At 50.0% G+C, this 16,775-nt stretch overlaps 1 protein-coding gene across 2 annotated transcripts; it reads right to left on the bottom strand.

The window, feature by feature from the left end:
* Nucleotides 1–948: 948 nt before the first annotated feature.
* On the bottom strand, nt 949–15,299 carry TMEM120B (transmembrane protein 120B). Of its 2 annotated transcripts, none has more exons than XM_075167712.1 (12): nt 15,158–15,299; nt 10,711–10,829; nt 9,616–9,732; nt 8,787–8,846; nt 8,135–8,230; nt 6,998–7,087; nt 4,799–4,864; nt 3,775–3,836; nt 3,437–3,529; nt 2,959–3,023; nt 2,729–2,797; nt 949–1,764 (listed from the first exon to the last, which is right to left on the bottom strand). In XM_075167712.1, exons 1-12 carry the CDS (start codon nt 15,224–15,226, stop codon nt 1,651–1,653), a joined length of 1,020 nt encoding a protein of 339 aa, XP_075023813.1. In that variant the 5' UTR covers nt 15,227–15,299; the 3' UTR covers nt 949–1,650. The 2 variants fall into 2 exon arrangements, with proteins under 2 accessions (XP_075023813.1, XP_075023815.1); XM_075167714.1 differs by having other exon boundaries at nt 1,472–1,764; nt 2,725–2,797; nt 15,158–15,226.
* Between the last annotated feature and the right edge of the window lie 1,476 nt (nt 15,300–16,775).

Below are 16,775 nucleotides of genomic sequence, written 5' to 3' on the forward strand. Positions count from 1 at the left end.
CACCTTACCCAGTACGAAACTGAAACATCAACGCGCAGGAAGTTACCACGTTTACCCTCGGCTCCACAGCGGGAATCTGTCTTGCTTTTTTAATCTGTTTCTCATGCTGCAGAATTCCAGCTACTCACCACGTGCAGAGCTCCCCACCCCTGGACAACCAGGTCCGCTGCCCAGATCCAGCAGGTTCCAGCATCGCGCTCAAAATAAAACAATTCACATTTCATAAATGGAGAGTTCAAAGGATTAAAAAAAACTCACAGGGGTGTGCAAAAGTCAAAAGTTAACATAGCAAGATACAGCCCAGCTAGTGTGAAAGTTGTTCAAAATCTGCAAATCACAATTTATTTTCCATGCCCACAGGACAGTGACACTACAGGTAATTTTGCTAGCCTCGCAGCAACAGAGGAACTGATGAAACCATTTCACGTCTGTAGTGCATATATATTTCTTCACGAGCACGCTTACCAGAAGGGCGTAATTTTCAGATCACACGCTGCCAAAGCACATGCCCATTTGGGCTTTGTGCTAGCCCAAAGGAGCCTTCACCCTTGGGAAAGACGCCGCCTAAAGCAGCCGACAATACTGCAGCTGGCCTCGGGAGGTACAGGTGTTACAGCACCCGAAACAAGCTTACTTGAACAAGTACATTTAAGTCCAAGCAGCCCAAGGAGTTCAGCAGGATGGCAGGCAGTATTTGTGCTCTGCTTCCTCCTGAGCGAGTGTTTACATTCCCTGAACTATTGGTACAAGCGCAGCATCCAAACCAGTTGAGCCTGTCCTCCCCTTTCCAGAATGGCACTGGGAGCAAAAAAAAAAAAACCCAAAAAGAGAAACCAAAGTGCAACTGCACTTATTGCCACTGATCAAGGCCATTTTAAGGAAAAATGATGTCTCGAAAAAACGACCCGAAGGGCAGTGTATTTGTAATTAAAAAGGGGCTGAAGCAGCTGCATATTGAACAGTTTATTTCAGGTCTTTTCCAGGCCTGGACAGATGACCTGGTCTCCCTGGAAGAGGGCTAGCAGGCTTCCCTGCCATTTAACAACTGTTTTTGCTTGCTTGTTTTTGTTTTCAAAAGAGGATTTCTCTTCTTTAAATAGCTTTTTAAAAGTATATATAGCAGCAGTACGGTACAAAGATGGGCATTTTTTTTTTTTTTCACAGTACACACAGGTTAGTATTGCCACTGAAAATATGCCTTAAACAAATGCCTTTAAAAAACAGCATTCGGTCTGTGTTACTGATCAACCTGGAGTGTTCATAAACCTTTGCAAATCCAATACCCAGACTTTAAATAATAAAACTGGAAAGTGTTAAATATCATTCCAGAACTGGAATTACAGTAGATCCCACATTCTCCCAATGCTGGCGCTTCGGCGGGCGGGTGCATGCTGCTCTATGTACAGAAAAAACCAGAAGCAAACACGTTTTGTATTAAATATACATAAATAGCAGGACGGCGGACTGGAGAGCCATGCTTGCGTAATACTGAGTCTGTGCTGGCAGAGTCCGTGTCCTTCGCCAAACACGGGGACAGACGAGTCCTTCCGAGCCCGTCCACGGCATAGCTGGGGTTTACAGCAGGATCCGTCCCGAAGCCAGCGCCTGCTGCGGGCGGAGGGACGGCAGCCGGCACGCCGGGGAGGGGGTTCACAGCTTCTTCATTTTGTCTTTGTTTTTCTGGAGTTTAGCGTGCACCACTTTGAGAGTAGTGAGGAAATTCCCGAGGAAGAGCAGCAGAAACGTGAACGCCAACACAAAAACCTGAGAGGGGGGAAGAAGGAGGAAAAAAAGGCGAGAGCTGAGGGCACGGCTTTGCCACATTTAAGCGAGCTCTGCTGGGGCTTGGTTGGCAAGTCCAGGGACCCCTTAGCGCATCAGGAGAGATCAGCCAAATACACATCCACCATCCAGCTGCGTGGGTTAATGGGAAGTATATTTTTATCATCATTTAAGTAGCATTTACTACTTTTTAATATTACAACATGGATTATACTCAACATAGGTGGACTCTACCAGACAGTAAAACCATTAAATCCAATCTAATGGATGAACATTATGCTACAAGCACTTTCACTGAACAGCAGTGGCACAGGCGTGGGGGAGCGACGCGTCTCTGCGGGAAGCCGCGTTCCTCCTGTTAAGCCAGGGAACAAAGTGAGCGTACCAGCCACAGCAAGATCTGACCAAAAGAAAGCCCACCAGATTATCTGCACCACTGCACGTGTGATGTGGTCCGATCTGGATCTACAGGAGCAATTGTATAGCTGGGAAATGGATAGACATTTGGTCACATTTGGTTTGATGGGTGACAGCAATTAAGAAAAAAGTGGAAGGATCCCTAAAAGCGGGGCAATAAAGTGGATAATATGTTTTTGAAGCGATTCACTGCCATCATTTTTTTGTCATCATATTTTTGTATGTGTAACCCATGGATCAGCCATAAAGAACCACCAGCAACTCAGCAGCCACGAACAATATGGGGAGATATTTACCCACATATATTTTCTCCCCCCTAGATCTTCTGCCTTCTAGTTTGTGCGGCCACCCCTGGGTGCAAATTTCCCTACAGTAAGTCACATTTATTTCAAGTTCTCTTGTATAGGCTCTGTGCCACATCACCCTGAGATATTTAGATGGGGTCAGATGCCCAAATATCTTTAAGGATGTGGTTAAACATCCCCCCTTCCCCTGCTCCGTGCTTTTTCTGAGCAGAACCAACACCCACCTGCCATTCTTTGCACTCCTTATGCCTCGACAATCCAAAAAGCGTGATTGCGTTATACAGCTGCCAGAACTAAAAAGGGGAAAAAAAAAAAAGCTATTTCATTACTAGCAGAAAACTTAAGAAACATTCGCCACGGGTGCGTGTGATCCAAAGCACCTTTTTATGGTGCTGCAACCACAGCGGCAGACCCTCCCAGGCCGCAGAGGCAGGAACGGGATCGCCCCACTTACGTGCCCAAAGAACAAGAAGGGAAGGAGAAACGTCAGCCCCCGCCACATCCAGGACTGAAATCCTTCTGGAAAAGGTTAGCAGAAAAGGCAGAGTGAGCACAGAAGAACCAGTACTGGAGCTGCAGCCCTCCCCACCCAGACCGCCCCAGAAGGGCTATTCCCATCCTGCTCCGCAATAACCAACAAATTTAAAATATATACTTGAAGGCGGGGTAATGGGAGGAGGATGAAGATGGGGATGACCAAAACCTCCATCTTAACCCACTCAAGAGCTGACGGAGATCAGAGCCCTCTGCTCCTGACCCACACGACCCGAGGGGGGGGATAAAAGCCTCGCTCCCCTTCCTGCCGCAGGACACGGGCAGCGGGCAGGAGGGTGGCAAAGCTCCCTCTCGGAAGGGCACACAGCCCTCTCCCTATCACGGCATCTAAAACCTGGGCAAACACTTTGCAAACCAAGTACTGCAGAAAACCTCACCTACTGTAAGGTCCAAGTGGTTTCTCTCCCCCAAAGCACGGAGTCTATAAAGGCAGCCCCTTTGATAATAATACTGTAGGAACTGAACGCAGCCTGCAGGAGAGAGAAAACATCACTGCATTGGCTATTCAGAAGTATGATAAACAAACTATTTTAGTAATGTTTAATCCAACAGCATTTAATTATTGTCTACATTTGAACATTGTATATTTGCATGGTACGGTTTGTATTTGCACAGTTTAATACTCCAGTATTTACCAAGCAGAAGTGTTTTCTTATAAGCACGTAAGATACAAAACTGTTTTATCCCGTGAATTAGCAACGTAAGATATACTCACTCTGAAATATTGAAAATGCTAAAAATTGACTGCGAAACATTTGATACATGAGTCCATCTGGCCTGAAAGCAAAACACAGAGGAGGTCTATTTGTTTGCTAAAAAGCACACGATGCAGTTGCCCTTCCCCTTCACTGCCAAGCCAGATCCCATTAGCCAAGGAAGCAAGCAGCTGGTTCCCACCCCAAAGGGAGCCCAGAGGGTGCTACAGCCGCGCATCACAACTCCGGCGTGTAGGAAATGCTCTAATTGATTAGGTTTCCCCTCCCAAATGTGTATGAATGCTGCCCCCTCTTATTCATTTGCTCATCACAGGTTTCTCTAGGCAGCAATCAAAGCCGCTCAGCAGCGTCTGCACCAAGAATCCAAGCGGTGGAGCAGGGGGTGGTTGTGCTCCTTATCCTAAGGGTAGTTCAGGATAGACAGAGGACAGGATGGATTCTGCTCCAGCCCCTGCGTCATCCCCTTACAGATTCAGGAGCAGAAACAGTTGTTATTTTAAAACAATTTTAATTATTAACTAATCAGTTCATGCCAAAGTTGAGAGAGGTTGCACAAGGGCCGTACGCAGGGTGCATCGCTGCGTAGTTTGGCCAACGCCACCACCCGTTGGAAGGTGACTTGCATTTTTGGCTTTATACTCGGTTTGTAATCTGGGTTCAGTAAAGGCACCAAACAGAATCGTTTTGTGGTGTCCTCCCTCTAAAGCAAAGTGCTGCTTGTTTGCTTAGTTACACAGAGACAGAAATCGGAGATTTGCAGAGATTTTGCTACCATCAGCGCAACTACGGCTTCAGGTTTGGGTTTGTTTCTTTCCGTTCTTTAAATCAGCAATGTAATTACAAACTTGCAATGTTGTATTTATCACTGAAAACATCTGTAACATCAGACAAATATTAAGTCTAACACTTGGCCACATGCTTGTGCGGGCACAGCTTCGTGGTCCCGCTGGATTTAAATGCTTAGAGGATGCAAACACTTTGCAACAGGCTTGAAGCGCCTCGAGCAGGCGAGAGCAGACTCACCACGTTAACATTACTCCAGACAGGAACGTGGAGACGTAGTGATGAGACACCCACCAGCCTTTGATCCTGAACAGAAAAAACCTGACAGTTAGACGAGAAACATGGATTTTAGCATTATAAGTCTGGCTTTAAGGACAAAAAAACAAATGATCCTGACTTGGGGGAGGAGGAGGGGCAGGGAAGAAAATAGATGGCCCAACTCAAGCAAAAGGGGTGCTGTGGAGCACTGTCCTGACAATATGGCTTAGTTGGGGGGCACGAATCCACGACTGCTGGCGGGAGGCTGAGGAGCGGGGCACATCTCGCGTGCTCCCACGAGCTCTCCAGCACAGCGAGAAGCAGCACAAGGTACCGCGGTGACTAATGATGCACAAGTTTCAGCCCACACACCCTTTTTTTTATTCCGTGCCATGCAAATAAGTGACGTTTCCAAGTCCTTCCTATGAGGTGGTGGTTTCTTTCAGACACGAACGCTGCAGAAAGCTCAGAAAATTACAGTAAAGTGAGCAAAGGCTGTAGCGAGCAAGAATCAAGTAGTGAAGAGCTGCCCCAGGGATGGAGCTGCTTTGGAAACTGGAGCCAACACGACGGGTTAATTTGGGGCATTTCCAACCAAAGGTGTGCGACCTCTAACACAAGACAGCACCGAGCCACTGTGACCCACCTCTGTAGATGCAGCAAGCCCAGGCTCAGAGGTTTCTCGCTGGCCTCGGGCAAGCAACTTTACATCCCCGTGCTTGGTTTTTTCCTCTTCCTCTCTGGCCTCACAGCCATCCCCCCTCCGCCCTTTCTGGAAAGCACCCCAAAACAAGACATCCCGCCCACAGCAGCCCTGGGCACGGCCCTGCTTGCAGAGAGACTGCGTCACCCCTGCTGCCCGCGGCCAGCGCTGGGAAATGTGTCCTCCAGCAGCTCCCAGAAATCAGCACGTTTTTAAGATTTTGCCCCCGGGCAAAGCACGAGGACCCCGATTTCCCCACCGCACGCGGCACAGCGGTGCCTGCCTCCAGGCACAAACCCCCTCTTGCATCGGGAGTGGGGACCCCAAGCATCCCACCTGCAATGCCGAGACAAGACACCCAGAAACGCTCCCTCCCATCCCCATTTTGAGGAGATTATGGAAGCAACCGGCTTCAGAGAGGGAAGAGACTGGCTGAAACAAGGAGCCATGAGCTGCTCCCAGCTGATCGTTAGGCATTGCCACTTAATTAGGACAACACTGACTCCTGCCACTAACGCAAGTGCAGGTCACCCCTGTACAAGCACCACTACCAGGGAGCGTACAAGTTCTCTGTGCAGCGTTTGGAGCAGGAACGAGTGCATGAAGCTGGGCTAACGCGATGCTGGCTGCACGAAAGGTGGCAAACGAGACACATTAGAAGCCCAATTAATTAATGCAACAGGGAGCTGCAAACATTGCAGCAGCAGCAGCCACTCACCCAGCTGCAAACCGACGTGCAGACTCATGCCTGGGAAGAGACGTGGCAATTGCTGCGGTTTCCCTGTGCCAGCTTATCTGGATGATGAAAACCGGGGTCATGCAACCATCAGGTTATCGCTAAAATCTAACACCAGACTCCAGGTTAAGTTACACAAGTGCAAACTCGAGCAACTTCTCGACCCAGACCTCACGGAGATGCTCCAGGAGCGGTTCACCACCCTGCCTTAGGATACTAAAGGTGCCAGAAAGAAACCAGGGCTTGGAGCAAGGATCATCTTTCAGTTAACTTCTCCCAGGGTTTTACTTGTGTTCCCAGCTCTTTATACAATTATCTCCTAACCGCCAACCTTCCCTCGACACGACTGTAATTTAGTCAAACGCTTCAGGAGAGGCGGCAGTGACCCGCGGGGCGGCCACGCTAACTGCAGGGCGCAGAGCCAGGACCTCGGGTTGGTCCTTTCACCAAAAACACACACACACTTACGCTCCAGACCACATCTACAACTAACCCGCAGCTACCAAGAACATCCAACACTTTGGACAAAGAGCTTATGGACTTTTAGGAATGGCACCTTCTCCTCCCTCCTCAAACCTCCCTTGGAAGCGACCAGGGAGGGGGAGACAGAGACAACAGACCCTGCAGAGCGGCATCAGCATCTCGGATTTCCTGGGCTTCAGTGCGAAGCTGAATCCCCTTTTGTTGCTTGTTTTTCTTTTAAGGACATTTCATGCTTTAAATAGTTTTGGTGGCACGGTACCTTGATCCATTGCTAATGAGAATGCTTTCCCGTATCGTCAGCGTGCAGTAATACCACACTAACAGAAAGTTAAACACTTCATCTGTCACCCTGTTAAATAGAAAAAACAACAGTAAAAAAAAAAATCCTGTTAACTATAAAGACACATCAAAAAATCCCTATTTTTCCTCCCTCCCCTTGGGGAAATGAAAACCTGCCCAAGTGAGCCATGGATGTGAAGCCCCAGTCCTGAACTTCTCTAATCCACATGCAGAGCCACGAGCATCGGCAGCTCCGCGGGGCTCAGAGTCCTTTCCTCCGGGAAGTGCCCTGTGATATAACACTGCAGATCTTGAGCCGATAAGCAGGTACGCAAAGATGACATTAATTCCTTCTGAAGGAGAGAAAGCACCATGGAAGCAGCGGATGATCCAGTTTAGAGAGGCATTTCCAGCCTAATTCAATGAGGCGATTCCACGAGATCTATATAAATCCAATCAACTAAAAGAGCAGAGGAGCATTACACTCGGAGGGGGAAACACCTTTATTTTGCCATTTGCAAACCCCTGAAGCCGAGGGGATTCGCGGCAGCCTCTCTATACGGCAGCATCGCTCTCTGATACGATCCTGCATTCACCCCATGCCCAGAGAGACCTCAGTGGAAGTGCCCGGCTCCAACGCCTTCCTGATTTTTAAGCAAAACTGAATAGTGGAAATTTGTTGCTGCTCAGATACTTTATCGTGACCTAGAGATAAGGTTTCAGGTCTGATCATTTCATGCAAATCCTCTCTGTTGTGTTTGCAACCTCAGAGCTGCAGCACGGTGCTGGTCCCTGCCGGGGACAACCCGGGAGCAAACCCAACTGCTCGATCCCAAGCACAGCACGATGCCAGAAAACCAACAGATGAGGAAACGTGATGTTGGACTTCTCTTAGTTACAAGAGACTCCAGAAAAAGTTAAACAAGGAAAAGCAAGTAGCAAAAGTGCAGGTCCTGCCGGTGTTGGAGAAGAGGTGCAGAAGCTGTCCTGCTGTCCAACTGCTCAAAGCCTAAACACTGCCAGAGCCCGCCTCACCGTCCTTAACAGAAGGTAAATTAGTTCAAACCCAGCACATTTTTATTCAAAATACTTGATTAAAAATAAAAACGCAGCTTACCTGTAGTGGAGAATAAACCTGCAGGCGACGGCCCCGAGTAACAAGATTATTGTCAGATAAAGTTTGAACTTCTCATACTCGTCTTTGTAGGCAAACCTGAAAGGGAACAGCCACCATTTATGGACACAAATGGGTGTTTTACCGAAACGTGGCTTCACTTTTTTTTCAAACCAGATACAAATCCACGTGCCAAGCCCAGAGGTTTTGCCTGAAACATTTAGAAAACCAGCGGACAGCGGTGAAAGGCAGCGTTCTGCCTGCGGTGTCCGTCTAGGCTGCGTGGCCATTACGCTGCAAGACAACAGCTTAAGTCCATAAGAGCTGGTTTCTGGGTTGGCATGGTAAGATTTAAAAAAAATAATCTCCATTTTCTGGAGCACTGTATGCCTAGAAGCCACAATATCATTTTCAATTGCAAAAAAACCCCTTACAATTAAGGCAACAGGCTGGGCTTAAAAGCAAGCGATGGACAGAATCCATTGGAGCTACACGAAGCGTTAGCTTGGCCCCATGTCATGGTCCGACTGCCCACCCTCGACATTCCATCTTTTATCAGATCTAAGAGAAACCCATTCCCGTCTCTGGACCTCAGTCCGTATCCACAGCTGGCCCCAGAGACACCAAATTCACATGCGTGGAAACGCTCGCTTACTTTGCTTGGTTACTCAGGAGAGTCACGTTCACGTTTCCCAGCACCAGATTTAAGTACAAGCTGGAAGACAAAAAACAAGAGCAGACCCAAGTAAGTTGTTTTATTTGAACACCGCAGGATGATGCAGCAGCTGAAGAGACCAGCGTATCTACCCAAGCCACGTTTGTTGCAGGCAAACTGGAGGGATAGACTACAGAAGAGGATTTAAACGTGGAAAGATTGGTCAGCATTTCCAAGAAGTTAGAGAAAAGGTTTATTTTCCTGGTCCCTTTTCTGTGCTACAGCCTAAGGGCAAGATATGCAGTGTGCACTGTCCAAAACCAAAAATAACGGGAAGAAATTGGAAGAAAAGTTTCTGATAGAAACTTCCGAGGGGCTGCAGCATCACACAGCCCTTGACAACTGAAAGCAATTTGTCCTAGCAACCCCTTTTGAAGCAAAGTATACATTTTAAGTTGGGTGAAAACACTATTTTAAAAAAAAAAAAAAAAGAGAAAGAAAATTCTTGTGCTGATTTAGTCTTAAAAAAATTAGCACAGGAAAACATCAGTGAGAAACAGTGAATTGCACGATCTCTCGCCAATGCAGGGTAGGGTTACTTTTATTTTAACAAGAAAACCTGCGCTGCCTACACGCAGTACATTTATATACACTTCCAGCTAATGAATTCTGTGTTCAACTGACACAGCAGCTCAGCAAGAGATTTATGACTAATCCTGTTTTACGTGTATTTCTTCAACATGCACATTATCCTTCGGGAACAACACCGCTGTGAACGCTTACAAAGTCAGCTTTCCCGGAGCGCACGCCTCCCCGGCAAAGCACGTACCCATTCTTCTTCGGCAAGTAGGCTTCCATGTCGAAGAAGGCATTTTGCCTCTCCTTGATCTGGGTGCTGATCTCCTGAATGAGAGCAAACTCTTCAGGACTCGCTCTAGGCTTGCACCTGCAAGAACGCAGAAACAAGACATTCCCATTCGTGTCTTTACCTCCTTTTTATTTAAAGGAAAATAATATTGTCATAAAATCCACGCTGTTAAAAAGCTAACTGCGTGAGTTGATGCCATTGCGCACTTTGCTGCTTTATTTCTGCAGCACCATTTGGCTTACCATGGGTTTATTTCACTGCCTGATTTATGCCATTGTAGGTTATTTCAATCAGCTGGTTTACAAATCAGCTTCTCTTTTCATCTCAGCTCAGTGACAGGATCCCATACTTCTTCCCTAGCAGAACACTTTGGGAATATTGTGCTTTTTTGCAGGAACTTCCACTTTGGCAACTTTGTGTGCGGTTTCAGGCACTGCCCTTGCAGGGGCTGCAGCTCTTCTGGCATGAAATACTTCAGGGTGTAACAAAACGCACAGCTGACGATTTACTGCCAAACTGCGGTTTTACCAATTAATGTAAAACAGAGAGCAGAGCACAGCGGTGTTAGCAACCCGTGGTGTCGGAGGTGGTGCTTTCAGACCTGCACATAAGGAATTTAGCCCGTGGCTCCTGGGGATCAGCCGAGCAGCCAGAGACACTTCTCTCCTGTAAATCCACACAGGAGCAATTACACCTTCAGCTCCAAGGATTGATGCTGCTGTTCCAGCGCGGCTTACGGAGCAAAGCTTTGCTCACTTAGCAAGACACGTGGACCAAAAGCTGTACGGTCCTGCAGCGTACGGCACATACTGCAAGGATGCAAACACACACAGGCTCCCTCAAAGATTTTCTTTATTTACAGGACTCCATCTCTCATGGGGTTACGAACATTTTGCCCAGCTGTGACAGATGGAGGCGACTCAAGAATAATGTGGAGCAAAATTACCACTGGGACACAGATTGCATATTAAAATGCTAAAAATCCAAACATTTCAGCCCTTTGGGAAGGAGAAACATCCTATCCCTGCCTCCTCCACCCTCCAGGTCTCCTGTTACCGTTGCAGGCTGTGCTTCAGATCCCTTAGGGTCTTCTTCTGCCGGTGTATGGAGCTGCTGCAGGCTGTCTGCAAGCTGGTGACTTCTTCCAGTTTCTGCCTGTAAACTTTGTGTGTTTCCTGCAGGAGAAGAGGAGATGATTGGTAGGAAGAGCAAGGTTACACATTGCATTTGGTCCTCGCCTCTGAAGGAAGCAAGCAAAACCCTGGTTTTTTGGGAGTCAACAGGCACCCCTGCAAACAACCAAGGAGGGGGCGATGTCAAACCAGTGTGGATCTAACGCGGCTTAAACGGACATTAATGAAGTTCCTGCAAAACGAAGAGCATCCTCTGAGCTTGTCTCGTTTCCTCTTTCTAACGAGCTTTCCCACTCAGGAGCTCCTCATTCCAGTCCCACCCTGTAACGAAGCCCTAATCCTCCGTTTCATCCCAATCTGTCCCCATCAAATGGGTGGCTAAACTGCAGAGCAGGAACTCTGATTTCACAGCCAGATTAAATCTGGGAAAAAAAGAAGACAAAGACCGAGAGGAAAAAAAAGAAACACAAAACCAACCACAGACCCACGCCTGGGGGCTTAGACGCCTCCTTGGCCACCACTGCCATCTGCCCTGTATGTTCAAGCAACCTATGTAAGAGCTTAACCCATCCCTTTCCTGTGGCATTAGATGCTCCTTGAGAGGAACTCCTTCATCACAGCTCGTTGATCCTCTGACGCCCCCAATTAGTGTTTGACTGGCCATAATGAGGACGCACTAACCAGCTGCAAGCCACTGAGAGGTGCCTCTGCTCTCACACGGGAATAAACGTGCTCTGCTTTTCCTCCCCTTTGCAATGATTTCGCCACCCTCCTGGCTGCAGGGAGACCTGGAGAAGAGCTAACCAGATGCCAAGCGATGCCCTGTGGGCATATTTTAAGATCTATAATAACTCGGAAAACAGAGTTTGCAGAGTTAGTGCCGCAGAGAGAAGGCGCGGGTTAAATAGCTATTTCCACGGCTGCTTTATCTACCGGCACATCAACAACCACAGAAAATTACTACTGGTTTTCCCAGAGCATAAACATAAACCACTCAAAACAAATCTTTGCTCTCCTCCTCGTTAGGACCTGGCTGGTAGCTGTTCATTATTTACAAGAGCAAACAAGCTCCGCTATCCCATTTAAAACCTTAATAACCAAACTAACCATGTCCAGGCACCGCAGCTCTCATCCTTTCAGGATTGGTTTGGCTTTGCTTAGCACAGGCAGGTCTTGGGGGTTCCCTGGATTGCACAGTAACTCGTTCTGCTTCTCTAGATGTCACACAACAACGTCTTTTAAAAGGCTGGTTCAAAGGGTGTAAGAAGCTCTTCGCCAAAAAAGTGTTCAAGTATTTATTGGAAACACAAACAGGCGAGTTGAGAGCTGGTAAATTCTACCGCTAACCCAAACATCAGGATAATGATTTCAAAATGACACTGGCATTCAGAGGAACATAACATTTGCTAGTAGTGAAGTTACTTATTCACCAAGAGAGGCGATTGCTTACAAAGGGGACCCACCGGCAGCGCAGGGAGCTCAGCACTGCCTTTACATTAACATGTATAACCCACGGGCCAAATATCTGCCCAGAGGGTCGGGTTTGGCCGCAGCTCTCTCTCCGTGTAGGAAACAACACGTGCTGAAAAACAAAGGACCCGTGCACCAGGGAGAGGAGTATTTTTGCCCCGCGTGGAATTGCTCCCGGGCACGAGACATCAGAGTTGTCTCTGCACCCAAGTTTACAAGTTTTACAGCACCGGGGCCACAACTGCCCAGTTCGCAGATGGAAATTGCGCTGCCCAGTTTGCCCGCAGACCAAGGGCAGGCAGCAGGTCAGCACGGCAGCCCCACGCTGCAACTGCTTGATGTTTTCTGTAGGTACCTCGATTGTCTATTCTCCATTGCACTCGCAACAGCCCTGCTTGTGGTCAGCACTCGTTCATTTGCAGGACTCAAACCACATTCATGGGGAGCCCTTGCAGGGCTTTGTCCTAATCAAAACCTGGTTTACGTGTTCATAGGCAGAGTTTAAATTAATAAGCTGTTGCAGGGCAAACTTGCATTTTCCCATGCCCCTGCCCCAAAACTGCAATGCCCCACAGCCCCGAGCTCTTTCTCAGGCTGCTGCTCCAGAGAGGAGGCGCTGCCCTGGCAACCCAAACAACAAAAATCTGCAGGTGTGGCTGGTTAGAAGTGCTTTGCAAACCTGGATGTCCCCAACCCCATCTCACAGCTGGTCCCCGCTGCCCTGAGGGGATGCTCAGTGCTGCTGCACAGCAGCATCAGCCCCTTCGCAGCCCCTCAAGTCGGAGCTCCCCAATACAAGCGTGGCCTCAAGTGCCCCTTGTCAGCCACCCAGAACGTCAGGGGCAGGAGCTACGACCAGAGTCCGAGGTCCTCCTCTGCAGAAGGAGGACACAGCCCCTGACCCAGAACTTACAACACAATTATAAAATACGAGACGGGGCAGGAACACAATAAAACAGAGATCATTTTGCTCTCAACACGCAAAAGATCTGCCCACCATCAATTTTTTACCCTGCTGGCATTGCACAAGAGACCCTTTTAGTGGGGGTGACCAAAGTACCTTGGAAAACGCCAACGGGGAACTCCTTCCAAACGCGAGCAGCAGTCCCCGCATGGCCCTGGACCAGCATTTCCAGCCGCAGATGAGAGTCAGTCCAGCCAGAAAGGGCACTGAAGGGGGGTGATGCAGGTGTGGAGGGGGCTCAAGCTGCTGCTGGGAAAACCAGGCTCCTCAAGAGCAAGAGATGCTGCGACTGTGTCCAGAAAGCCACATGCAAGGGCAAGCATGAGTAGACACCCGTATCGAAGTACTTTCTTACTGAAGAGTTGGGTTTTCTACCCCAACACATCACGGTTTGACTTGAATCCTGTTCAGTAGCACACAGCCTTCCTCCAAAGCACATTTAAGCACCACCAGCATCTCGCAGAGCTGGAGCAGAGTCACATCCTCAGGACAGCGCCACGTTCCCCTCTTCTGCAATGCCGCCTTCAGACATAAGCTCTGCTTGTGAGCCCTGAAGTTCTCAGATAATGGCTGTTATTCCAACTTTTCACCTCTACAGTACTAACCACTGGGCAATGATACCTCATGCCACCAGCACCTGCCACCCCATCTAGAAGCACTTCTACTTTCCTTTTACAGCTGGGGAAACCGAGGCAGGGATAAGTCATTGACGTTTTGCTGTGATTTAGGTCAGACTCAAGCAGCATGCCCAGCGAGAAGGCCGGTCAGTGCACACAGCAAACAAGCGATCAACAAAACCACGGCAGCTGGTGCCCCCCCCTAATGCCCAACCATCACCTTTCCTTCTGTTAACGAGCATACAACCTGAACTGACTTTTAATTAAGACAATGAGCTAAATCTGGAAACCACACTTTTTTTTGCAGCACACCTTCTGTTTAACAGCCTAAAAGAGGCTAACAGCCACGCAGAGCGAGAACAGCCGGTTGTGTTTTGAAACTGGCTTAAAGATTTAAAGCACATGTATAGGCACAGCATTGATGACATACAGGGAAGGGAAGGTTTCTGGAGGTAAAAGCATTTTGCAGAAACAGCTTTCAGCCCCGGCTCCGAGGTCTTTCTGCCATTCAACACGCTTTTGCAAGGCAGACAAACAGCACTGGAGTCCCTCATATCCCACCTCAGGAAATTAAATTCTAGCCATGTGCTGCTCGCAGCACAGGCGTTACCTGCATCGCTCCTTGTGCCACGCTACGGGTGCATGAAAACGCCAGGTCCTCCTTCTCCAGCCTCGCTCCAGCAGTGGGAACCGGGGCACCACGTCCCCTTGGGTGCCTCACCAGACGCACCCAGGGCATGGCCATGGTTTGGTCTGGGATGTCCCATGTGCACATAGCACCTGCCTGGGAATACCGGGGGCACGGCAGTATTTCTGGGGTGCTGTGCAAGGATGTGCATCCATGCACAGCTGCCCTTCGTGCATGCACCCCGGCCCTGCGGCGAAGGCATTGTGCACGCGTGGTCCTGCCGGGCGCAGCCCACCCGGGGTCTCTCCTGGGCGCAGCGAGAAGGGGGTGAGCCTTTCCGCACCCCTGGAAGCTCCTCGCTGAGGCTGCCCCAAGGCGGGTGCCTCCCGGGGAAGGAGTCAGCGGAGGGGACCCCCGGGGGCGCGCACCCCACGCTGCCGGCCCCGCTCCCGCAGGGCCCCCTCCCAGCCTGCGGCAGCGCAGGGGTAGAGCGGGGGGAGCCCTGGGGGCGAGCCCGGCACTGCCCCCGTTCCCGCAAAGCCGGGGAAGGCAGCGCAGCGCAGGGCAGGGCAGCAGCGGACGCGAAGCCGGGCAGCGCGGCGCAGCGCTGAAAGCGAAGCCGGGCGAGGCACCGCGATGCCGCGCAGCGCTGCACTGCTCCGGCGCGGAGCCCCGCCGCCCCCCGCCTCACCTGGAGCTGCCGGAATTCCTCCTCCAGCTCCCGCCACTCGCCCCGGCACCGCTCCAGCTGCACCCTCATGGCGCGGGGCGCTGCGCACCCGCGGCGGCGCGAGCCCTGCCGGCGGCGGCGCGAGCCCGCAGCCGGGCCCGCGGGCCACGTGCGCCCCTGACGTCATGGCGGTGGCGCGCGCCACTCATCGCCCCGCCCCGCCCCGTCCCCCGCCCGCCTGAGGCGAGGGCTCGCCTCAGCCGCCCCTCGCCCGCCTGAGGCGTGGGCTCGCCTCAGCCGGCGCCGCCCGCCCGGCCCCGGTTACCTCGGGGGGTTCCCCGCGGCTCTCCCCGGGAGCCTTCGTGCTGTGGCAGAGCCTGAAGCGCTCCGTGGGGCTGGAGGGGAGGGAATAAAACCCTCCGTGTGGCGCTGGCGGAGCCGCGGGGACGGTCCCCTCAGAGGGACCTGCTGGCTGAGGTGGCCACACAGCTGGGCGGAGGCGGGCCGGCCCAGCAGCTGCCTGCGGCCAGGGCACAGCGGGTCGTTAATATCAGAAAGAGAAAATGACGAGACGATTCCTGATCTTTTTTATTAATATTATTATTACAATAATAACCCGCTTGGCAGCAGGACTGGCAAACTGGGAGCGGGGCCTGGTGGCCTCTGGGCTGTGCAAGTGCAATAGCGCACGGCCCTGCTCCAAAGAGCTCACGGTGAGAATAATGCACCGCGCACAGGGCAGGGTGTGATGCACGGGAGGTGCAAAGGCTGTACATGTCGGTACTGCGCTTCTTGGAATGTGGGTTTGTTGCGAAAGGATGGAAATAGGCAAAGTGGAAGAAAAAAGGAAGGCAAAGGAAGTAATTAAAAATAAGAAAGGTGCAAGGGGGAGGGGAGGTGTGAAGCCAAAGTAAAAACTTGAGTGCAATGCTGTCTTTTCACAAGAGTATTTGTAGTATCCCGTTTCCTTGGGTTCCGTACAAACAACCGAAAACATTTGGTATAGAGACCCTCCTCAGTGTGCATGCTGCCCTCGTCCTTTTCTAGGTCTACCTGCCCGTTTTATGCCCTTTTTGTATATTCTTTTCATACACGTGTGGGTGGACACCTGAAATGCAGTTGATGACCTGCTGCCTGCCTCTGCGCTCAGTTTCCAAAGAAACCTGCTCAGAACTTGCGGTGGTTGGGGATTTCCACTGATTTAACAGCCACCAACCGCAGGGACATTGCATTGTCCCTTCAGCTCCTCCAGCGAGGTCTGCATTTGTCCAGACATCAAATACATGTGTTGAGGCAAGCCTTGATAATCTTGAAGTAGAGTAATAAACTAATAAACGTAGTATAAATGTCACAGGAGTTTGTTATGTCTGTATTAAATTTTCCCTGGATTCTAGCATTTGTCCACAATCCTGTGTAACAGGACTTTATGTTACAGGAAGCCTCCAGGATTTTGGATTACAGAGAAAGAATCGCATCCTGGATCACAGCTTTAATTCTGCGCTGGATATGTGCCGAAACTTTCCAGTTCACCACAAGGTTAGAATACTCCCTACCAGCAAAATTATTTTCCCTTCCCATGTGAAAATAAGCCCTCCACCTTTGCAGTTGCTCTGTCATGTCAGCTCAGTTTATCACAGAG

Source organism: Calonectris borealis, chromosome 18 (assembly GCF_964195595.1).
Source record: "Calonectris borealis chromosome 18, bCalBor7.hap1.2, whole genome shotgun sequence".
Taxonomy (NCBI): Eukaryota; Metazoa; Chordata; class Aves; order Procellariiformes; family Procellariidae; genus Calonectris; species Calonectris borealis.

Excerpts from the sequence above, each read along its gene's own strand:
- TMEM120B (XM_075167712.1), bottom strand. The coding sequence starts at position 15,226 with ATGAGGGTGCAGCTGGAGCGGTGCCGGGGCGAGTGGCGGGAGCTGGAG. Across the intron at positions 8,231-8,786 it reads CTCCTGAGTAACCAAGCAAA|GTTTGCCTACAAAGACGAGT; the intron begins GTAAGCGAGCGT and ends GTTCCCTTTCAG. Across the intron at positions 3,024-3,436 it reads CCACTTGGACCTTACAGTAG|AAGGATTTCAGTCCTGGATG; the intron begins GTGAGGTTTTCT and ends AACCTTTTCCAG.